This window comes from Phacochoerus africanus, chromosome 8 (genome assembly GCF_016906955.1).
Source record: "Phacochoerus africanus isolate WHEZ1 chromosome 8, ROS_Pafr_v1, whole genome shotgun sequence".
Classification (NCBI taxonomy): Eukaryota; Metazoa; Chordata; class Mammalia; order Artiodactyla; family Suidae; genus Phacochoerus; species Phacochoerus africanus.
This window is the reverse complement of record NC_062551.1, coordinates 166,676,257-166,690,880: the sequence shown is the minus strand read 5'-3', so window position 1 is coordinate 166,690,880 and position 14,624 is coordinate 166,676,257. Positions and strand designations below refer to the sequence as shown.

At 61.2% G+C, this 14,624-nt stretch overlaps 2 protein-coding genes across 18 annotated transcripts in view; one reads left to right on the top strand and one right to left on the bottom strand.

Moving 5' to 3' along the window:
- Positions 1-164: 164 nt before the first annotated feature.
- CCDC24 (coiled-coil domain containing 24) lies at positions 165-4,088 on the top strand. Of its 3 annotated transcripts, none has more exons than XM_047789346.1 (8): positions 165-622; positions 853-1,028; positions 1,151-1,267; positions 1,955-2,029; positions 2,591-2,678; positions 2,968-3,239; positions 3,351-3,429; positions 3,513-3,718. In XM_047789346.1, the coding sequence occupies exons 1-8, from the start codon at positions 497-499 to the stop codon at positions 3,576-3,578; spliced, it is 999 nt and encodes a 332-aa protein (XP_047645302.1). In that variant the 5' UTR covers positions 165-496; the 3' UTR covers positions 3,579-3,718. The 3 variants fall into 3 exon arrangements, with proteins under 3 accessions (XP_047645302.1, XP_047645304.1, XP_047645303.1); XM_047789348.1 differs by having other exon boundaries at positions 167-622; positions 2,624-2,678; positions 3,170-3,239; positions 3,513-4,088; XM_047789347.1 differs by having other exon boundaries at positions 167-622; positions 3,170-3,239; positions 3,513-4,088.
- Positions 4,089-4,919: 831 nt separating this feature from the next.
- Positions 4,920-14,624, bottom strand: part of SLC6A9 (solute carrier family 6 member 9) — a 32,107-nt gene continuing 22,402 nt past the window's right edge. For 14 of the 15 annotated variants that reach the window (XM_047789334.1, XM_047789336.1, XM_047789335.1 and 11 more), the window contains 9 exons: positions 10,544-10,676; positions 10,155-10,289; positions 9,934-10,037; positions 9,219-9,456; positions 8,993-9,127; positions 8,802-8,901; positions 8,612-8,712; positions 5,482-5,652; positions 4,920-5,364 (listed from right to left, as the gene is read on the bottom strand). In XM_047789334.1, coding sequence (XP_047645290.1) covers positions 5,170-5,364; positions 5,482-5,652; positions 8,612-8,712; positions 8,802-8,901; positions 8,993-9,127; positions 9,219-9,456; positions 9,934-10,037; positions 10,155-10,289; positions 10,544-10,676 — 1,312 coding nt within the window. In that variant the 3' untranslated portion in view covers positions 4,920-5,169. Of the gene's footprint in view, positions 5,365-5,481; positions 5,653-6,693; positions 8,195-8,611; positions 8,713-8,801; positions 8,902-8,992; positions 9,128-9,218; positions 9,457-9,933; positions 10,038-10,154; positions 10,290-10,543; positions 10,677-14,624 lie in introns of those variants that run through there. The other variant, XM_047789331.1, reaches the window with a different exon arrangement.

Genomic DNA, 14,624 nt, shown 5'->3' with positions numbered 1-14,624 from the left:
GATGGAAGGAACGCGGGGTCAGGGCGGGGCGGCTGGTTGACTCCAAAACCACCTACCACCGCGGTGGGTTGGGCTTGAAGAGCCGGCACCGCCCTGAAAGGGGCGGGGGCGGGACTTGGGGGCGGAGCAGGGCCCCGTTTCCCGGGTGACGGCCGCGCGGGAGGGGCGGGGCTAGGGCCCCGGTCCGGCCGCCTGGCTCCTCGGGCCGCGACCAGAAACTGCGGACCCTGAGCGTCAGCCAAGAGCCGGGGGGACGAGACAGAGCCAGAGGCCGGTGGCTTCTGGGCTGGCCAGTTCTAGCCGTGGGGACGGGCGGCGGAACGCGGTGGGGCTTGAGGGAGGCCGGCCCGAGCGCCAGGCTGGGGGCGTGGCCTGTGAAACCCGGAAGGGGCTGGGCGTGAGCGGGAGTGCCCGACCTGGGGCGACCCAGGTCCACCCGCCCCCGGCGCTCCGACCTGCTGACCCGCATCGGGGCGCACCGGGGCGCGGGCGGGCCATGCCTGGGAACTACCTGTCGCTCTGGGAGCTGGTGGAGGAGCACGTTCCGCTCCCGGAGCGGCCCGAAGTGAAGAGGATTCTAGGGGAGACGACGGTGGACCTGAGCCTGGAGCTGCGGGCAGAGGTGGGGCGTGGGAAGGTGGGCCCCGCTCCAGTCCTGTTCCACCACTGGGATGATTTCCCCACCTCCTCTGGGTGCCTGGTCCTGCCTGGTAACTCTCGAGAGCTTGTCGGATCTCACCGTCCGCCCATCCCCCTCTCCAGTTTAACGCTGCGCTGCCCCTCACTCCCCCAGCTCCCGTTACTCCCCTCCTTTCCCTCCTCAGTTGCAAGGTGTCCCGGCTCTTCTTGCAGGTGGTGATGCTACGATCACTGCTCCTAGAGGCTCGGTCCTCCCAAGCGCCTGGCTCCTGCCCCACCTCTGACCCCTCCTCCCTCCTGGCACCACCGCCCCTCCTAAGAGACCTCGTGCGCCAGGAACTACGGCAGCTGCTCCAGGGTCTCCGCCAGAAGGCCATCTGTGAGGGCAGGTAGGAGCCTGAGGCCTGGGGCGGGGCCCTGTCCCTAAAACTCACATGGGCCAGCGGGGGTCGCCTTTCCTGCGATTCCCTGGAAGGAGTCCCTGACTCTACTTCGTGTGCACCTTCTGCAGGGACCAGACCCAGGCCTGGGTCCAGTATAGCCCCAGGGTCCTGCGCTTTGCTTTGGAGGAGCCCAGGTGTGATGTGCCAGAACAGAAGAGATTGCAGATGAAAGCTGGCGAACCCGGGTAAGGTGCTTGGGAAGGAGGGACCTGTCCCTGCTGGCAGAGGACCCCAGCTAACGGGTGGGTCTCCCCTGGCCACATGGAGGGTCGCACCTGGCTCCTGGTCTGGGGCTGGACACTTCTACAGGCACTTGTGGCAGGGATCAGCACACGAGGGCTGCAGAAGCCCAGGAGACACGTGCCAGGCCTGGAAGCTTGGTTTGATCTGGGTCTTAGAGTATGAGGAGCAGAGAGAAGCGCTTTGCAGGAAGAGGGAGCACTCTACACAGATATGGATGGAAAGAAAACCTGCATCCAGTCATGGGTTGTTTCTCAGGCCTGGAGAATAGAAGCAGGCGGCTGGGCTAGAGATTGAATGAGATAGACAGGCGGGAGCATGTTCATCCGTAAACGGCAGCAACTTATTTCTAATTCTTACACATCTCTACGAAGGAGGTGATGCCCCCATTTTGCAGATGAGGAAACTAAAACTCAGAAAGCATGATTGATTTGCCCAAGCTCACACGGAGTGAAGGGCGGCAGAGCAGAGCCCATTCGCAACCCAGGCTCCAGAATGCCTCCTTCTCGTGCAATGTTACTTTTGCTTTTGTGAGAAAAGGCGCACAACTGTCTAGGAGAAACGGCCTTTGTGTCCTAAAAGCCTGAGGTGAAGCAACATGGAAGGGTGACGTTGACTTCACCTGCCGGCAGCTGTCACAGGGACCTCAGCATCATTAAGGACCAACTCGACGTGTCCCACATCGACGAGGTTGCCGGCCACCTGCGGTGAGGGCCCTGAGCGTGTGTGGTGGGGGCGGACACAGGGAGGGTGGGACTGAGGATGGGGGCCCGCGCTGGGCTGGGCCGGTGAGAGAAGAAGGGAGGCAGCAAACCCGCTGGGGAGACCCAGGTGTGTAGGGCTGAGAGGCCCAAAGGCCAGGTTGCTGCGGGGCTGGGGAGGCTTGCTGCCAGGAAGTAGCCAAGTATGGGTGCCAGCTGGGGCCTTGGCCTGAGGACTTTTGTTCTGGGGGGTGGGGGAGAGCTGGACCGCAGAAGAGTTTTTAAGCAGGGGAAGGGCCGTGATGAAGAGAGAATGGAGCAGGAGGACCTCCAGGTCCGATACAGTCATGCAGAAGAGAGAATGGTGACCCTGGGGTGGGCGCTGGGAGGGAGGCAAGAAGAGGACGCATCCTGCCCAAGAGGAGGCTGGCAGGTGCCAGGCTGGGCTGGGGCCACTCTCGGGCAGCAGAGGGTGAGGTGGACTGAGAAAGGAGGGCCTGCAGGGGGCTCCTGGTGAGGCTGGAGGTAGGGACTTGGGGAGGACTCCGCTGAGACCCAGGCCTACAGCGCTGCTTTGGGTGCCACACCGCCGTGTCCCAGGGCCCTCCTGGAGGAGGAGTGTCGCACGTTGGAGAGGGAGATTCCCACCCTGCAGGTGAGTGGCAGCCCCGGGCCTCCCCGCTCCCACAGCCTTTCTGCTGAAGGTAGACACACCCATCTCTCACCTGGTGCGTGAGAGCTGCAGACACGTGTGTCTGTGTGTGGGCGCGTGTGCATGCAAAGGTCGTGTGAGCCCTGTGTCCCTTTCTCACGGATGCGCACTTGCTGTGTGTGTGAATCCGGAAGGCCAGGATTCTGGTTGAACCCGGGAGGGCGGGGTCAGCCCTTTTAGATTCACCTGCAAGGATCTGCCCCTGGTGTTCTGCCTCCTTCCTTTCCCCAAGGCTGGGTTCAGGCCTGCCACCACCTTGCCAAGCTCAGCTCTTCGGGAAGGCTGGCACTCCCCTCAGGGGTGCCCTCCTGTGGTCAGGATGAGGAGGCAGCATGAACTGGCTTCTGGGCTCCATGCTCAGCATCTTGACCTGGGCCTCCTGCCCCATCCCATCCCTGAGGTGAGGCCGGGTCCTGAACCAGCTCTCTCCGCAGCGCTGCCTGGAAGAGGAGTACACAGGGGCACCCCAGCCCTCCGAGGCAACCCTACAGCCCACCCTGGCAGGTGAGGCCCCTGAGCAGACCCCAGAGCGCCCAGCCTCCTGTCCCCGCCCCACCCCTGTACACACATCCTGGAAGAGCTGGGCCCTGGGTCTCAGACAGACCTCTCCCCCAGAGCTAAAGGAACACAAGGCCGCCATGCAACAGGAGCTGCAGGCACCTCTGCAGCCTTGCTGGGTCTCCCCCAGCCACAGGTAAACCAGAGCAGACGGGTGGCCGCACGGGGCCGGCAAAGGGTCAGGCCACAGCCCCCTCACAGCTCCTCCCTCCTGTTCAGGCGGTGGCCCTTGGGGTCCTCCAGCCAGGGGCTCAGACCCCTGACTTGCCTCCATGGGGCTGCTGAAGTCTGGGCCAGGCCTCTCCAGGGCTGCTGGCCTGCTCCTCCTCTGGAGCGCTGCCCCAAACCTCGAGGCCCGGCCGCCACCTGCCGCTGGGGACGGAAGCTGCGGTGCAGCCCTAGGAAAAGGCCCGCTTCCACTCCAGTGTCCAGTGGGGCGCCCCAGGCCCCAACCTGAAGGGCCGGTCATGACGTAGGCCACAGCTTCCGCGGGCGCGCACCCCGTCTGCTCCCGCCACCTCCCAGCTGCCGTGGCCCAGCCTACGTCAGATCTCGCCTTGGATTCCATGGCTGTCTGTCCATCTGGCCCTCACTCCAGCCCCTCGCTGGTTCCTGGTGTCTGGTTCCTGCTCCTCACAGCCTCTGGCCTCTGGCCTCCCAGGCTTCCCTCAAAGGCCTGGCAGGAAGAGGTCTCATCCCTGCCCTGCCTCTTGTCCCCACAGGGGACCCAGACAAAGCACAGCAGCAGCTCGGAGACAGGAATAGAAATTTCATTAAAATCTATGGACTTTAAAATCCTAGTGGTGCACGGATGGGCAGGGGTGGGCAGCGCACCGTTATTGCTACGGAGGATTAGAGGCGGCTCTTCTGGGGCTGTCACTGCACGGAGGGGCACAGAGGATGGCTGAACGGACACGGCAGGGCTCAGGGGAAGGAGCTGTGGCTCCAGAGACGGGGGCGGGGCACGCGGGCCGGGGCCATTTGGCACATGAACAAGGGCAGCCCAGTTTGGGAAGACTGGGCCTCCAGCCTGGTGGAGGGAGGGCAAGGGGTTGTCGTGTAGGGTGTCCCCTTCCCCAGGGCTCTGGGCTTAAACCTCCTGCCGAGCATCACCCTACCCGCACCCCCGCTCCCCAGAAACTAGTTCTTTGGGCAGGCTGTTGGGTCACAGGCCTCCGCCAGCCAGTGCTAGGAGGGGACACGGAGACCCCAGAGCAGCCGAGTGAGGTGCAGGCAGGCCTGGAAGACAGACTGGGTCCGAGGCCAGGGGCGAGGAGGTGGCAACCACAGATAATACGAGTTTTACAAAAATAATTACGCAGACAAACAGGGCTGGCAGCACAGCCTGACATGTAACACTGCACAGCCCCCTAGCCCCTCACCCTGCCTCCAGGTGGGAAAATCCAAATGTGCCTGGGCAGAGGCTGGGGTCTGTTCCGAGGGCAGGAACACTGGTCAGGTGGCCGCAGGCCCAGGGTGAGGGACAGGTAGGGGGCCCTCCCAGAACCTCAGCTCAGGGCAAAGTGTGGGGGCATCGGAGGCCATGAAAAGCCCAGCAGGCCTCTGGGGACCTGGCCTGAGGCCGCCCCCCCCCCCGGCCCCCCCCCCCCCCCCCCCCCCCGCCTCCAAAGTGCTTTGGGCCCCGCAGCAGACCCCTCCATCACCCACATCCCCCAGCTGCCATCTTGGCATCCATAGGACCTGTAAACACTAGGGACACGAGCACGAGTGACCGCGCGAGCAGTGGTGGCCAAGGTGACGGGAGCCGCCCTGGCCAGGGCGTGGTGGGGGCAGGCGGTGACACCTGTCCACCGCTCCCCAGTCTCTGTGGTGGGAGCTCGGGGCGGGGGTGGGGCACTCCCCCCCGCGGCTGCACTCATATCCGGGAGTCCTGCAGACGGCTCGAGCCATTACTGCCCACCATGGGGATCTGGGCCTTGTCCGGGTGCAGCGGCTGGACCTCTAGGCCGTCTTCAGGAGAGGGCGGGAGGGCGGGGGCATAGCGCCCAATTCGGTGCTCCAGGAGGGCGGGGCCCCAGTCTCGGCTTGGCTTTGTGGCATTTTTCAAACGCTGCAGGAGAGGGAGGCGTGGGTGGGGGTGGGCGGGGCTCGGCAGGCGATGGGAGCCCTGAAGCCCCGGCCACCCGCCCCCTCCTCTTCCACCGGGCAGCCCCTGCCCCACCCTCACCTGGAGGAGGGTGTCCCCATCTGTGCGGCAGAGCTGGAACAGGGCGTAGAGTGGGATGCAGAGGACCGAGGACAGGGCCATGAGGAAGCCGATGGTCACGGCCCAGCCTGGATACTCGTAGTGGTTGTAGGTGATTGGCCGGTACTGGATCACCGAGAAGATGAGAATGAACTGCGGAGCGGGCGGGACGGGAGTGGGCGTGAGTCCTGCCCAGCCCCACCCAGACCTCCGGCTTCCCAGCGGCACCCCTCCCTTTCCCTCCAAACTAGAAAGAGGCATCTGGGGGAGGGCAGAGGCCACGTAAGAGCCATCAGCCCCTCTGCGTGGGGAGCAGAAGCAGCCCGACGGGACTGAGTCCGGGGTATGGCGGGCAGGGGGCGCCGTGGAAGGGGAGGGGTCTGTCTTCTGCACAATCCCGAACCAGCCAGGAAAGCGTTGGGCGGCTGCGGCCTTGGGACCGTCGGTTCTGCTCCAAGACTCACAGTGGCCGCCCACTGCCTGCCGAAGTGGCCCCCTGGCCTTGGGGGCCTTCTCCGCCTCACGCTGAGACCTCCGCTTCTCTTTCCGGCCACGTCACCCTGTCTCAACTCCTCAACCACACTCAGCGTTTCCCCCCTGTTCCCTTTTACTACGGAGGGTCCTCCCCGGCATCTCCCTCTGTCGAGCCCTACGCCAAGGCCACCTCCCTCAAGAAGCCTCTCCTGACGTCCTGTCTCCTCTTCCTGAAAGGCCTTCAGTGGCATTTGCCATCGACTAAGCATGTTTTGAAGGCTTCCCACAGACCTGGAGCTCCTGGCACTGCATCCACTCTGGGTCTGCAGCACGGATCCTGGCACAATCTCGTTTGCTGATCTGAACTGACGCTACGTGGGGGAAGGGGTGGGGGGAGGGATGGGGGAGAGGGAAGGGCAGAGTCCTGCCGGGCCTCCGGCCGTGGAGGCTCCAGAGGCTGGACATGGTGAGTGTCAGGCTGCAGACGCTCTAGGACCACTTTGGAAAGAGACAGGGAGATGGAGAACAAAGCCTGGGGTGGCAACCACGAAAACAAAAACTAAAGGAAGCAGAAGGACGGGCAGGTGCAGAGTTCCCACTGGGGCTCAGCGGGTTAAGGGGCCAACGTTATCTCTGTGAGGATGTGGGTTTGATCCCTGGCTTCTTTCGGTGGGTTAAGGATCCGGCGTTGCTGTGGCTGTGGCGTAGGTCTCACCTGCAGCTCCAATTCGACCCCTAGCCTGGGAACATCCCTGTGCCATAGATGCGGCCGTAAAAAGAAAGAAAAGATGGGCGGGTGGTTCGTGGGCCACCTGGAGAGCCTGAGGAAGCCAGCGGCAGGCTCAGCATCCACCTCCGGAGCCCTCAGCTGCGTTCTGGAGTTCAGGCCCCCCCAGCCTTCCCAGGGACCAAATTCTGGAAGGCAAGACCCACATCCGCCCCGGGAAGAGAGGGGAGCCCTTCTGGGATGCTGCACATAGAGGAGTTTATAGCACGTTTCCTGCATGGAACTAGGTCCTGACCTAAGGTGTGGACAAATTTCTTATTTGAGCTGATAGAGGGACGGAGTTGATCAAAAAGACCTTTTCAGAAATATCAAGAAGTAAGGCCCCCAAGGAAGACAGAACAGCCCAGAAACACGTGTCCACAGAGCCTGGCATTCTTACCTGAAGGTGACTCCAGCCTGGCTTTCTGAGCACAGAGAGGGTGCTGCCCGATTTGCCTGAATCTGGTGGAAACACTGGACCCAGTCCCCTTCCTGCCTCCTGCCCTGCCTCGGCGGTGCCCTGGGTTTCCCCTCAAGGGCGGCAGCCTCCTGGGAGCCGTGGAAGATGAGCTCCCGTGGGGCGGGTCCTGGGCCAGAGCCACAACCCTCGGTGGGCACAGCGCCTGCCCTCCCCCGCCTCCCACCACTTACAGGAGACTTCCGCTCCTCCTGTTTCAAAGCTGGGCCAGTGGCCAGAGCTGGTGCCCGTTCCAGGCTCGGGAAGATCCCACACCCCATGTGATGGAAGCCTCAGCCCGCAGGGGACTTTTTTTCAGAAACATGAGCCAAAGTGGAAATCCGGTGCTGAGCTCCCTGTGCCAGAGAGGAGCTGGCATGGCGGGGGCAAGACTCTGGACACTGCCCTGGCGACGGGCTGACCCCTCTGTCACTTGGAGAGGCCCTGTCTCTTCTCTGTGGAGGGACCGTTGCACTAACGAGCCCCTTTTGCCCCCTACCCCTCCCACCCCAATTCTCACCCTGAGCAAAAAGGGGCAAAATCAGAGAGGTTGTAGTCCGTGGACCAGTCCTCCTGCTCTTGTTTCTAGTAGCACAGGCCCAGCACGCAGGCTCCAGATCAGTCTACCTGCTTTGCACAAGGGCCCTGCCTCTTAGCAGCCATGTAACCTCGGGTCAATTACTTTACACCTCTGTGCCTCAGTTTCCTCATCTGTAAAGTGGGGCTAATGACAATACCTTGGAGCATTCCATGACGCGGGTTAATACACGGTTCCTGGCCAAGGTGGGGGTTCCCTCTACCAATCCAGCTCCCTCATGGGGGTCTCCCAGGTGTGGAATGTTGGTGGAAACCCAGAGCTTCCCCCTCCCAAGCCAGCCCACCCCAGTGCCTGAAGGCTGAGCAGGGTGCCCCTGATACTGAGCTATCGTCCAACTTGTACAACCTGCTTCTGGAACATGCGTTCACACCGCATACCCCGAGCGCTCCAAGCACCTCGGCTACGAGGGAAGGGAGACAGGAGCTCAGTGAAGCCGACAGAGCCGGACACCAACACTCGTGATGGTTCCTGAGGCTCCTCTGGGGACGCCGGGCGGGAACACCAGGGAGGGAGGCTGGCTCTCAGCTGCTGCCAGCCTGCCGTTCCCTTCCGAGGCTGGGCACTGTCTTCAGTCAAGCAGGGGGCCCGTGCTCCCTTCCTAACCTGAGGCCAGGGCGCCGGGGTGGCTCCGAGTCCTCACATAGCTATCTGACTCTACGTAACTCGGCTCAGACCCCCAATGGCCAGGGTTTTGGGTGTGAAGCCCCCACGGGGCGTTCTGGCCAGAGAGGGCTCCTGCTCTCCCTTCCCTGGTTCCCAAGAGAAGGGCCCTTGCCGTGGGGCTGCAGGGGAGTGGAGGGAGCGCCAAGCGACTTACAAAGATGATGGCTGGAGAGACGAAGCGCCAGCAGATCTGGAAGAAGAGGGGTGGCGGGAATCCCAGCATCATCTGGATGTCGTGGAAGTAGTTCCGGTGCCCTGGGGAGAAGGAGGTCAGCAGGCCTGCTGGGCAGCAGGGGTGGCCAGGGGCTGGGACACAGGCGGCCCCGGAAGCGTTGGGCACTTACCGTAAATGTACATGATGGACACACACATGATGCAGGAGATGACGACCAAGGAGAAGCTGGCCGCGTAGTTGTCCATCAGCAGCAGCCAGTAGATACCTGCCTACGGGCCAGCGCGCAGCTGAGGTGGGGGCGCCCGAGACGACGCTCCCCCACCTGTGATCCCCCCCACATCCTGGCAACTCCGTCCTTACCTGGCTCGTGAGGGGGATGCCCAGCAGGAAGCCAGCCACAGCCACGCCCAAGGTCACGTAAGTCTTTTTCTGCAGGATCCACTCATTCCCTACTTCATCCACAATGGCCGTGACCAGCGTCTCCAGGAGGCAGAACTGCAGGATGCGGCCGTCAGAGCAGGGGCCTGACCTTGGCCCCTGCCCCCCGTCCTCCCCCAGCCCCAGCCCCCCGTCCCGCACCTCGTACCTGCGTGCCCAGCCCCAGCAGGATGAGCATGAAGAAGAAGAGCAGGGACCAGAGCGGCGAGATGGGCAACAGTGTGAGGGCCTCAGGGTACGCAACGAAGGCCAGGCCAGGGCCGTGGTCTGCCACACGGGACACGTCCACTCCCAGGTGATTGGCCATGAAGCCCAGGATGGAGAAGATGACGAAGCCCGCGTAGACGCTGGTGGCGCAGTTAGTGATGCTAATGATGACACTGTCCCTGATGGGGAGGTGACAGGCAGCCTTCAGGACACACAGCTTCCTTCTCGCTGCCTTATTTGGGCCCAAAGACTTGGAGGCAGAAAGTCCTAGGAACACAGGTGCCTCCAAACGCTCTTTTTTCTTTTTCTTTTTTTTTGGCTGCACCCATGGCATAAGAAAGCTCCCGGGCCAAGGATCACATCCGAGCTACAGCTACAGCGACGCCAGATCCTTAACCCTCTGCCCCTCGGTAAGCACTGACCCCAGTCTCTTTTCTGGTCTGCTCTGGGCCTCTTTCAGTGGCCCCAAGGCTCCTGAGTCCTACAGACCCCTGGGCCATCACTGCCCCCACCCCGTCTCCCTTTCGCCAAAGCGTCTCTCTCTGTTTCTCCAATGAGTGGATCCAGACTCAGCGCTGCAGAGGGAGGGTCCTGATGGGTCGGGGGCGGGCAGGAACAGGGGACCGCCCCGGGGGGGCGGGCGGAGAGGGTCTCACCGGTAACAGTTGTTGTGGAACTTGTTGTACGAAGCCATGGTGATGAGGCCGCCCCAGGCGCAGCCCAGCGAGTAAAAGATCTGGGAGGCGGCATCTCCCCACACCTGCCGGAGGGATGGGGCGGCCCGGAGCTGTGGTCAGAGGCCGGCGCCTCCCCGCCCCGCCCCGCCCCGGCCCGGCCCGGCCCGGCCCTCCTGGGTCAGCCTCCATCCGCATCCCACCTTGGCCTCCAAGATCTTGTCCCACTGTGGGGTCAGGTAGTACATGATGCCCGTGAAGGCTCCTTCCAGGGTCACCCCGCGGACGAACAGGATGGTCAGCACCACGTAGGGAAACGTGGCCGTGAAATACACCACCTAGTGCGGGAGGGGCCCCGCTGCGATCCTCTGGGCTCCCCCGCTCACGGGTCCCGCCCCCCGCCCCGCCCCTCCGCCTCCCCCCCCCCCCCCCCCCCCCCCCCCCGCCACCCACCTGCTTCCCCAGCCACCGCTGGCCCTCTGGTCCTCTGCCCCTTCCAGGACTTTCGTCACACCCCCCAGCCCGAAACCCAGGGAGGACAGGCAGGACCCTTCTGGGTGGGCAGAGACCCTGCTGGGGGAGGGGTACTTACTTTCCCTGAAGACTTGACCCCTCGGATGAGGCAGAGGAAGACGACCACCCAGGAGACAGCCAGGCAGCCAAGGAGGGGCAGTCGCACCTCCCCGAAGTTCCCGATGTCATCGGACAGCTTCAGCACATAGAGCCTGGGGAAGGGGACACCTCAGGGAGGGCCGGCCCCGCCACCCGGCAACGACTCCCAAGGCCCGGGGCCCAGCCTGGAGCGCCCTCCTTCCTCACGAGGGGCCAGCAGCGTGAGAGGCCCCCACCCGGATCTGCCCAGCTGCCCCCGGGGGAGCCCGCCCCTTGCCGCGGACGCCTGGAGGCCACACCCAGGGCCTGGACCAGCCTCCTCAGCGCCTGGGGGTGGAGGTTTCCCTGCGGCTTCTCAGACCCAGCGCAGGCCCTTGCGGGTGCGTATCTCTCCTGCAGACCAGACGCTCCCTGTATGGTGTCACCTCCTCCAGGAAGCCCTCTGTGACCTTTTCACCCGCACTAGGCCCCCAGTTCTAGTGCACAGTGGGAGGCAGCGGAGCACCGAGGAAGGATAGAGCCGCCGGAGCACACGGGCCTAGACTTCAACCTGAATTCCTCCCCTACGTATGAAGGCCTCTATCTGGTGCCCTTTGCCATGCCAGCTGTGTTATTTCAATCAATGGACATTTATGCGCCAGGCCTTTGCTAGATGCTGGGCACATAGACCTGGATCAGGCATCGCGGGCACTGCCAGGAAGAATGTCTCAACCCCATGGGGATCAACACCCCGGAAGCCTTCCTGGAAGATGTGCAGCTTGAGCCAACGTTTGAGGCGTGGGCAAGAAGTGGAGTGGAAGAGGAGTGGAAGAGGCGTGGGTGAAGAGGAGTGGAAGCAGATGCCAAGCTGAGGGAACAGCAGGCAGCAGGACAGGGGTCAGGAACCAGCACACCCAGCACCTGGGCATGTTGGTAGCTCAGGAAGGGGAGGGAGCCTTGTTGACAAGCCCAGCTGCAAAACTGCAGGCGAAGGGGAGGAGAATAGAGGCGGAGGATGGGAAGGGACCAGACCAAGCGAAGCTGCGAGGCTGCGATGTCACAGCTGAGAAATTTGCATTTTATCCTGAGAAACTTCTGGAAGGGGTTTTTTCTTTTTTTTTTTTTTGGTCATTTTAGGGCTGCACCCATGGCCTACGGAGGCTCCCAGGCTACGGGTCAAATTGGAGCTGCAGCTGCCAGCCTACGCCACAGATACAGCCACACCAGATCTGAGCCATGTCTGCAAGCTACACCGCAGCTTGTGGTAACGCCAGATCCCTAACTCACTGGGCGAGGCCAGGGATCGAACCTGAATCCTCATGGATGCTAGTCAGGTTTGTAACCTGTTGAGCTACAACAGGAACTCCTAGAAGGTGTTTATAAGAGCACTCTCAGGGTCTCTCCTCTGCTCAAAACCTTGCAGGGGCTCCCATCTCTTGCCATGGAAAAACCAAAATGTGTGCAGTGGCTATAAAGCCCTCTGAGATCCATGAACCCTCTACCTGCCTACCTGCCATCTCTCGAATCTTCTCTCCTCCTGTTCCCCCCCACCACCCGCTTGCTCACTACTCCAGCTGCGCCGGGCTCCTGACTGGAGACAGAATGGGCCAAGGCCCTGTCTGGAGCACTCTTTCCCTGAATATCTACCTGTCCACATGGGTGTGAGACCTGTGCAGACACACAGGGCCCCACGCTTAGAAGAGCCTCATGCTTGATTTAATGCCCTGCCATTGCCGTCTCGAAATTCTTTTTTTTTTTTTTTTGTCTTTTCTAGGGCCGCACCTATGGCATATGGAGGTTCCCAGGCTAGGGGTCGAATCGGAGCTGTAGCCACCGGCCTATGCTAGAGCCACAGCAACACAGGATCCGAGCTGCGTCTGCGACCTACACCATAGCTTACGGCAACGCCGGATCCTTAACCCACTGAGCAAGGCCAGGGATGGAACCCGCAACCTCATGGTTCCTAGTCGGATTCATTAACCACTGCACCACGACAGGAACTCCTTTCTGAAATTCTTAATACATTTGAACAAGGGGGCCCATCTTTTCACTTTGCACTGGGCCCCGCGGGTTACACAGCTGGCTTGTCAACATGGCTCCCTCCCTCCTCGCTTCCTTCGGGTCTTCTCTCACGTGTCCTCTGGCAAAGGGGCCTTCTCTGGCTATCCTCTTTTTTTTCCCCCTAGGGCTGCACCTGTGGCATATGGAAGTTTCTGGACTAGGGGTCAAATTGGAACTGCAGCTGAGGCCTATACCACAGCCACAGCAATACCAGGTCCAAGACGTGTCTGTGACCTACCCCGCAGCTTGCGCCAATGACAGATCCTTCATCCACTGAACGAGCCCAGGGATCGAACCCGCGTCCTCACAGACACTATGTGGGGTTCTTAACCTGCTGAGCCATAACAGGACCCCCTGGTTACCCTGATTAAAACTGCAGCCCCGAGTGGTTAACGAATCCGACTAGGAACCATGAGGTTGCGGGTTCGGTCCCTGCCCTCGCTCAGTGGGTTAACAATCCGGCGTTGCCGTGAGCTGTGGTGTAGGTTGCAGACGAGGCTCAGATCCCGAGTTGCTGTGGCTCTGGCGTAGGCCGGTGGCTGCAGCTCTGATTCGACCCCTAGCCTGGGAACCTCCATATGCCTCGGGAGCGGCCCAAGAAATAGCAACAACAACAACAACAACAACAAAAAAAAGACAAAAAAAAAAACTGCAGCCTCGGCCACAGCCCGGCATGCCTTTCCCCTTCTTTGCTGAATTTTCCTCCACAGCACACGCCTCCCTCTGTCTTCCCGTACATTTTACTATTTAGTTTGTCATCTGTCCTCTAGGAAGGAAGGATTTGTTTGTTTGCTGTCATTTTGGGCTGTCCCACAGCATTCAGAGTTCCCAGGCCAGGAATCAGATCGGAGCTACAGTCACAACCTAAGCCACAGCTGCGGCAACACTGCATCCCTAACCCACTGTCCCAGGCCAGGGATCGAACCTGAGTCGCAGCGGCTGCCAAGACGCTGCCGATCCCGTGGTGCCACAGGGTCTCTGCCTGATTTGCTCACTGTTGCCCAGTGCCTGGCACAGAGCAGTGCTCAAGAGTTGTCGAATGAATGAACGGACAAATAAATGTTGTGGAAAGCCGACGGGGAAGTCTAAAGGGAAGAACTTGGAGGGAGCTAGTTTGGTTGCTGGAATTGTCCAGGGCGGGAGGGATGAGCAGGAGACAAGCTCAGTTTCCTCATCCGTCAAATGGGCATCATAACACCGACCCAGGACAATTCGTAGATAACTTTGGGCAAATACAGGCTCCCTTCCTTCAGCAGAGTTTACAGACTGTCCTTTACCATTCTTAGCTATTCTCACCTTTTTTTTCAAATCAGTTCTTGAACCTCATGATAACATGTTTAATACCTGGTGATGAGTTGTCTCTCCGACCCCTCATGGGACCATGGTGCCAGGCCTGGGCTTTGGTGTTTGCTTGGCCAGCCTGTCTGACGGCTCGACTTGCAAGCACGCTGTTTCCTCTGCTCCAGGGCGTCCCCCAGGCTGCCTTTCACATGGTGACCTGCAGAGGGCGCGGTCCAACACATCCCGCTCCTACTCAACTCCTGCCACTGCTTCGAGTCCCTCAACAGGCATCAGGGCCAGGCCCCGGGCTAGAGCATTTCCAGGCTCTGAGCCCACGGAGGAGCCAAAGATAAAGCGAGAGAGAACATCAGGAGCTGGGAGGACCCCGAGGAGAGGCTCCTGGACCCCTGACGCAGGGCTTGGCTTTCTAATCTTTTTCCCTTCTCACCGCACACAGACAAAAACTATTTTTGGCTCCTAGGGGCAAAGAGACAAGGTCACGAAAAGCTGAAGGTAGCTGGGCTGGGGATTCTGAGCTGCCCAGGCTCCACCCGGTTGGCATACGATTTGGGGCACACCGCGTTGGGAGGCTCTGCCTTCCAGGATGCCGCTGAGTCCTACTGCTACAGCTGAGAGCCACTTGACTTTCAAGCACCCGCATTCACGGTAAATTCGCAGCAGTCTTATTTCTTGTTCAAAAGACGTGTAAAAATGTTGTCTAATCATATTCATGGACCTTG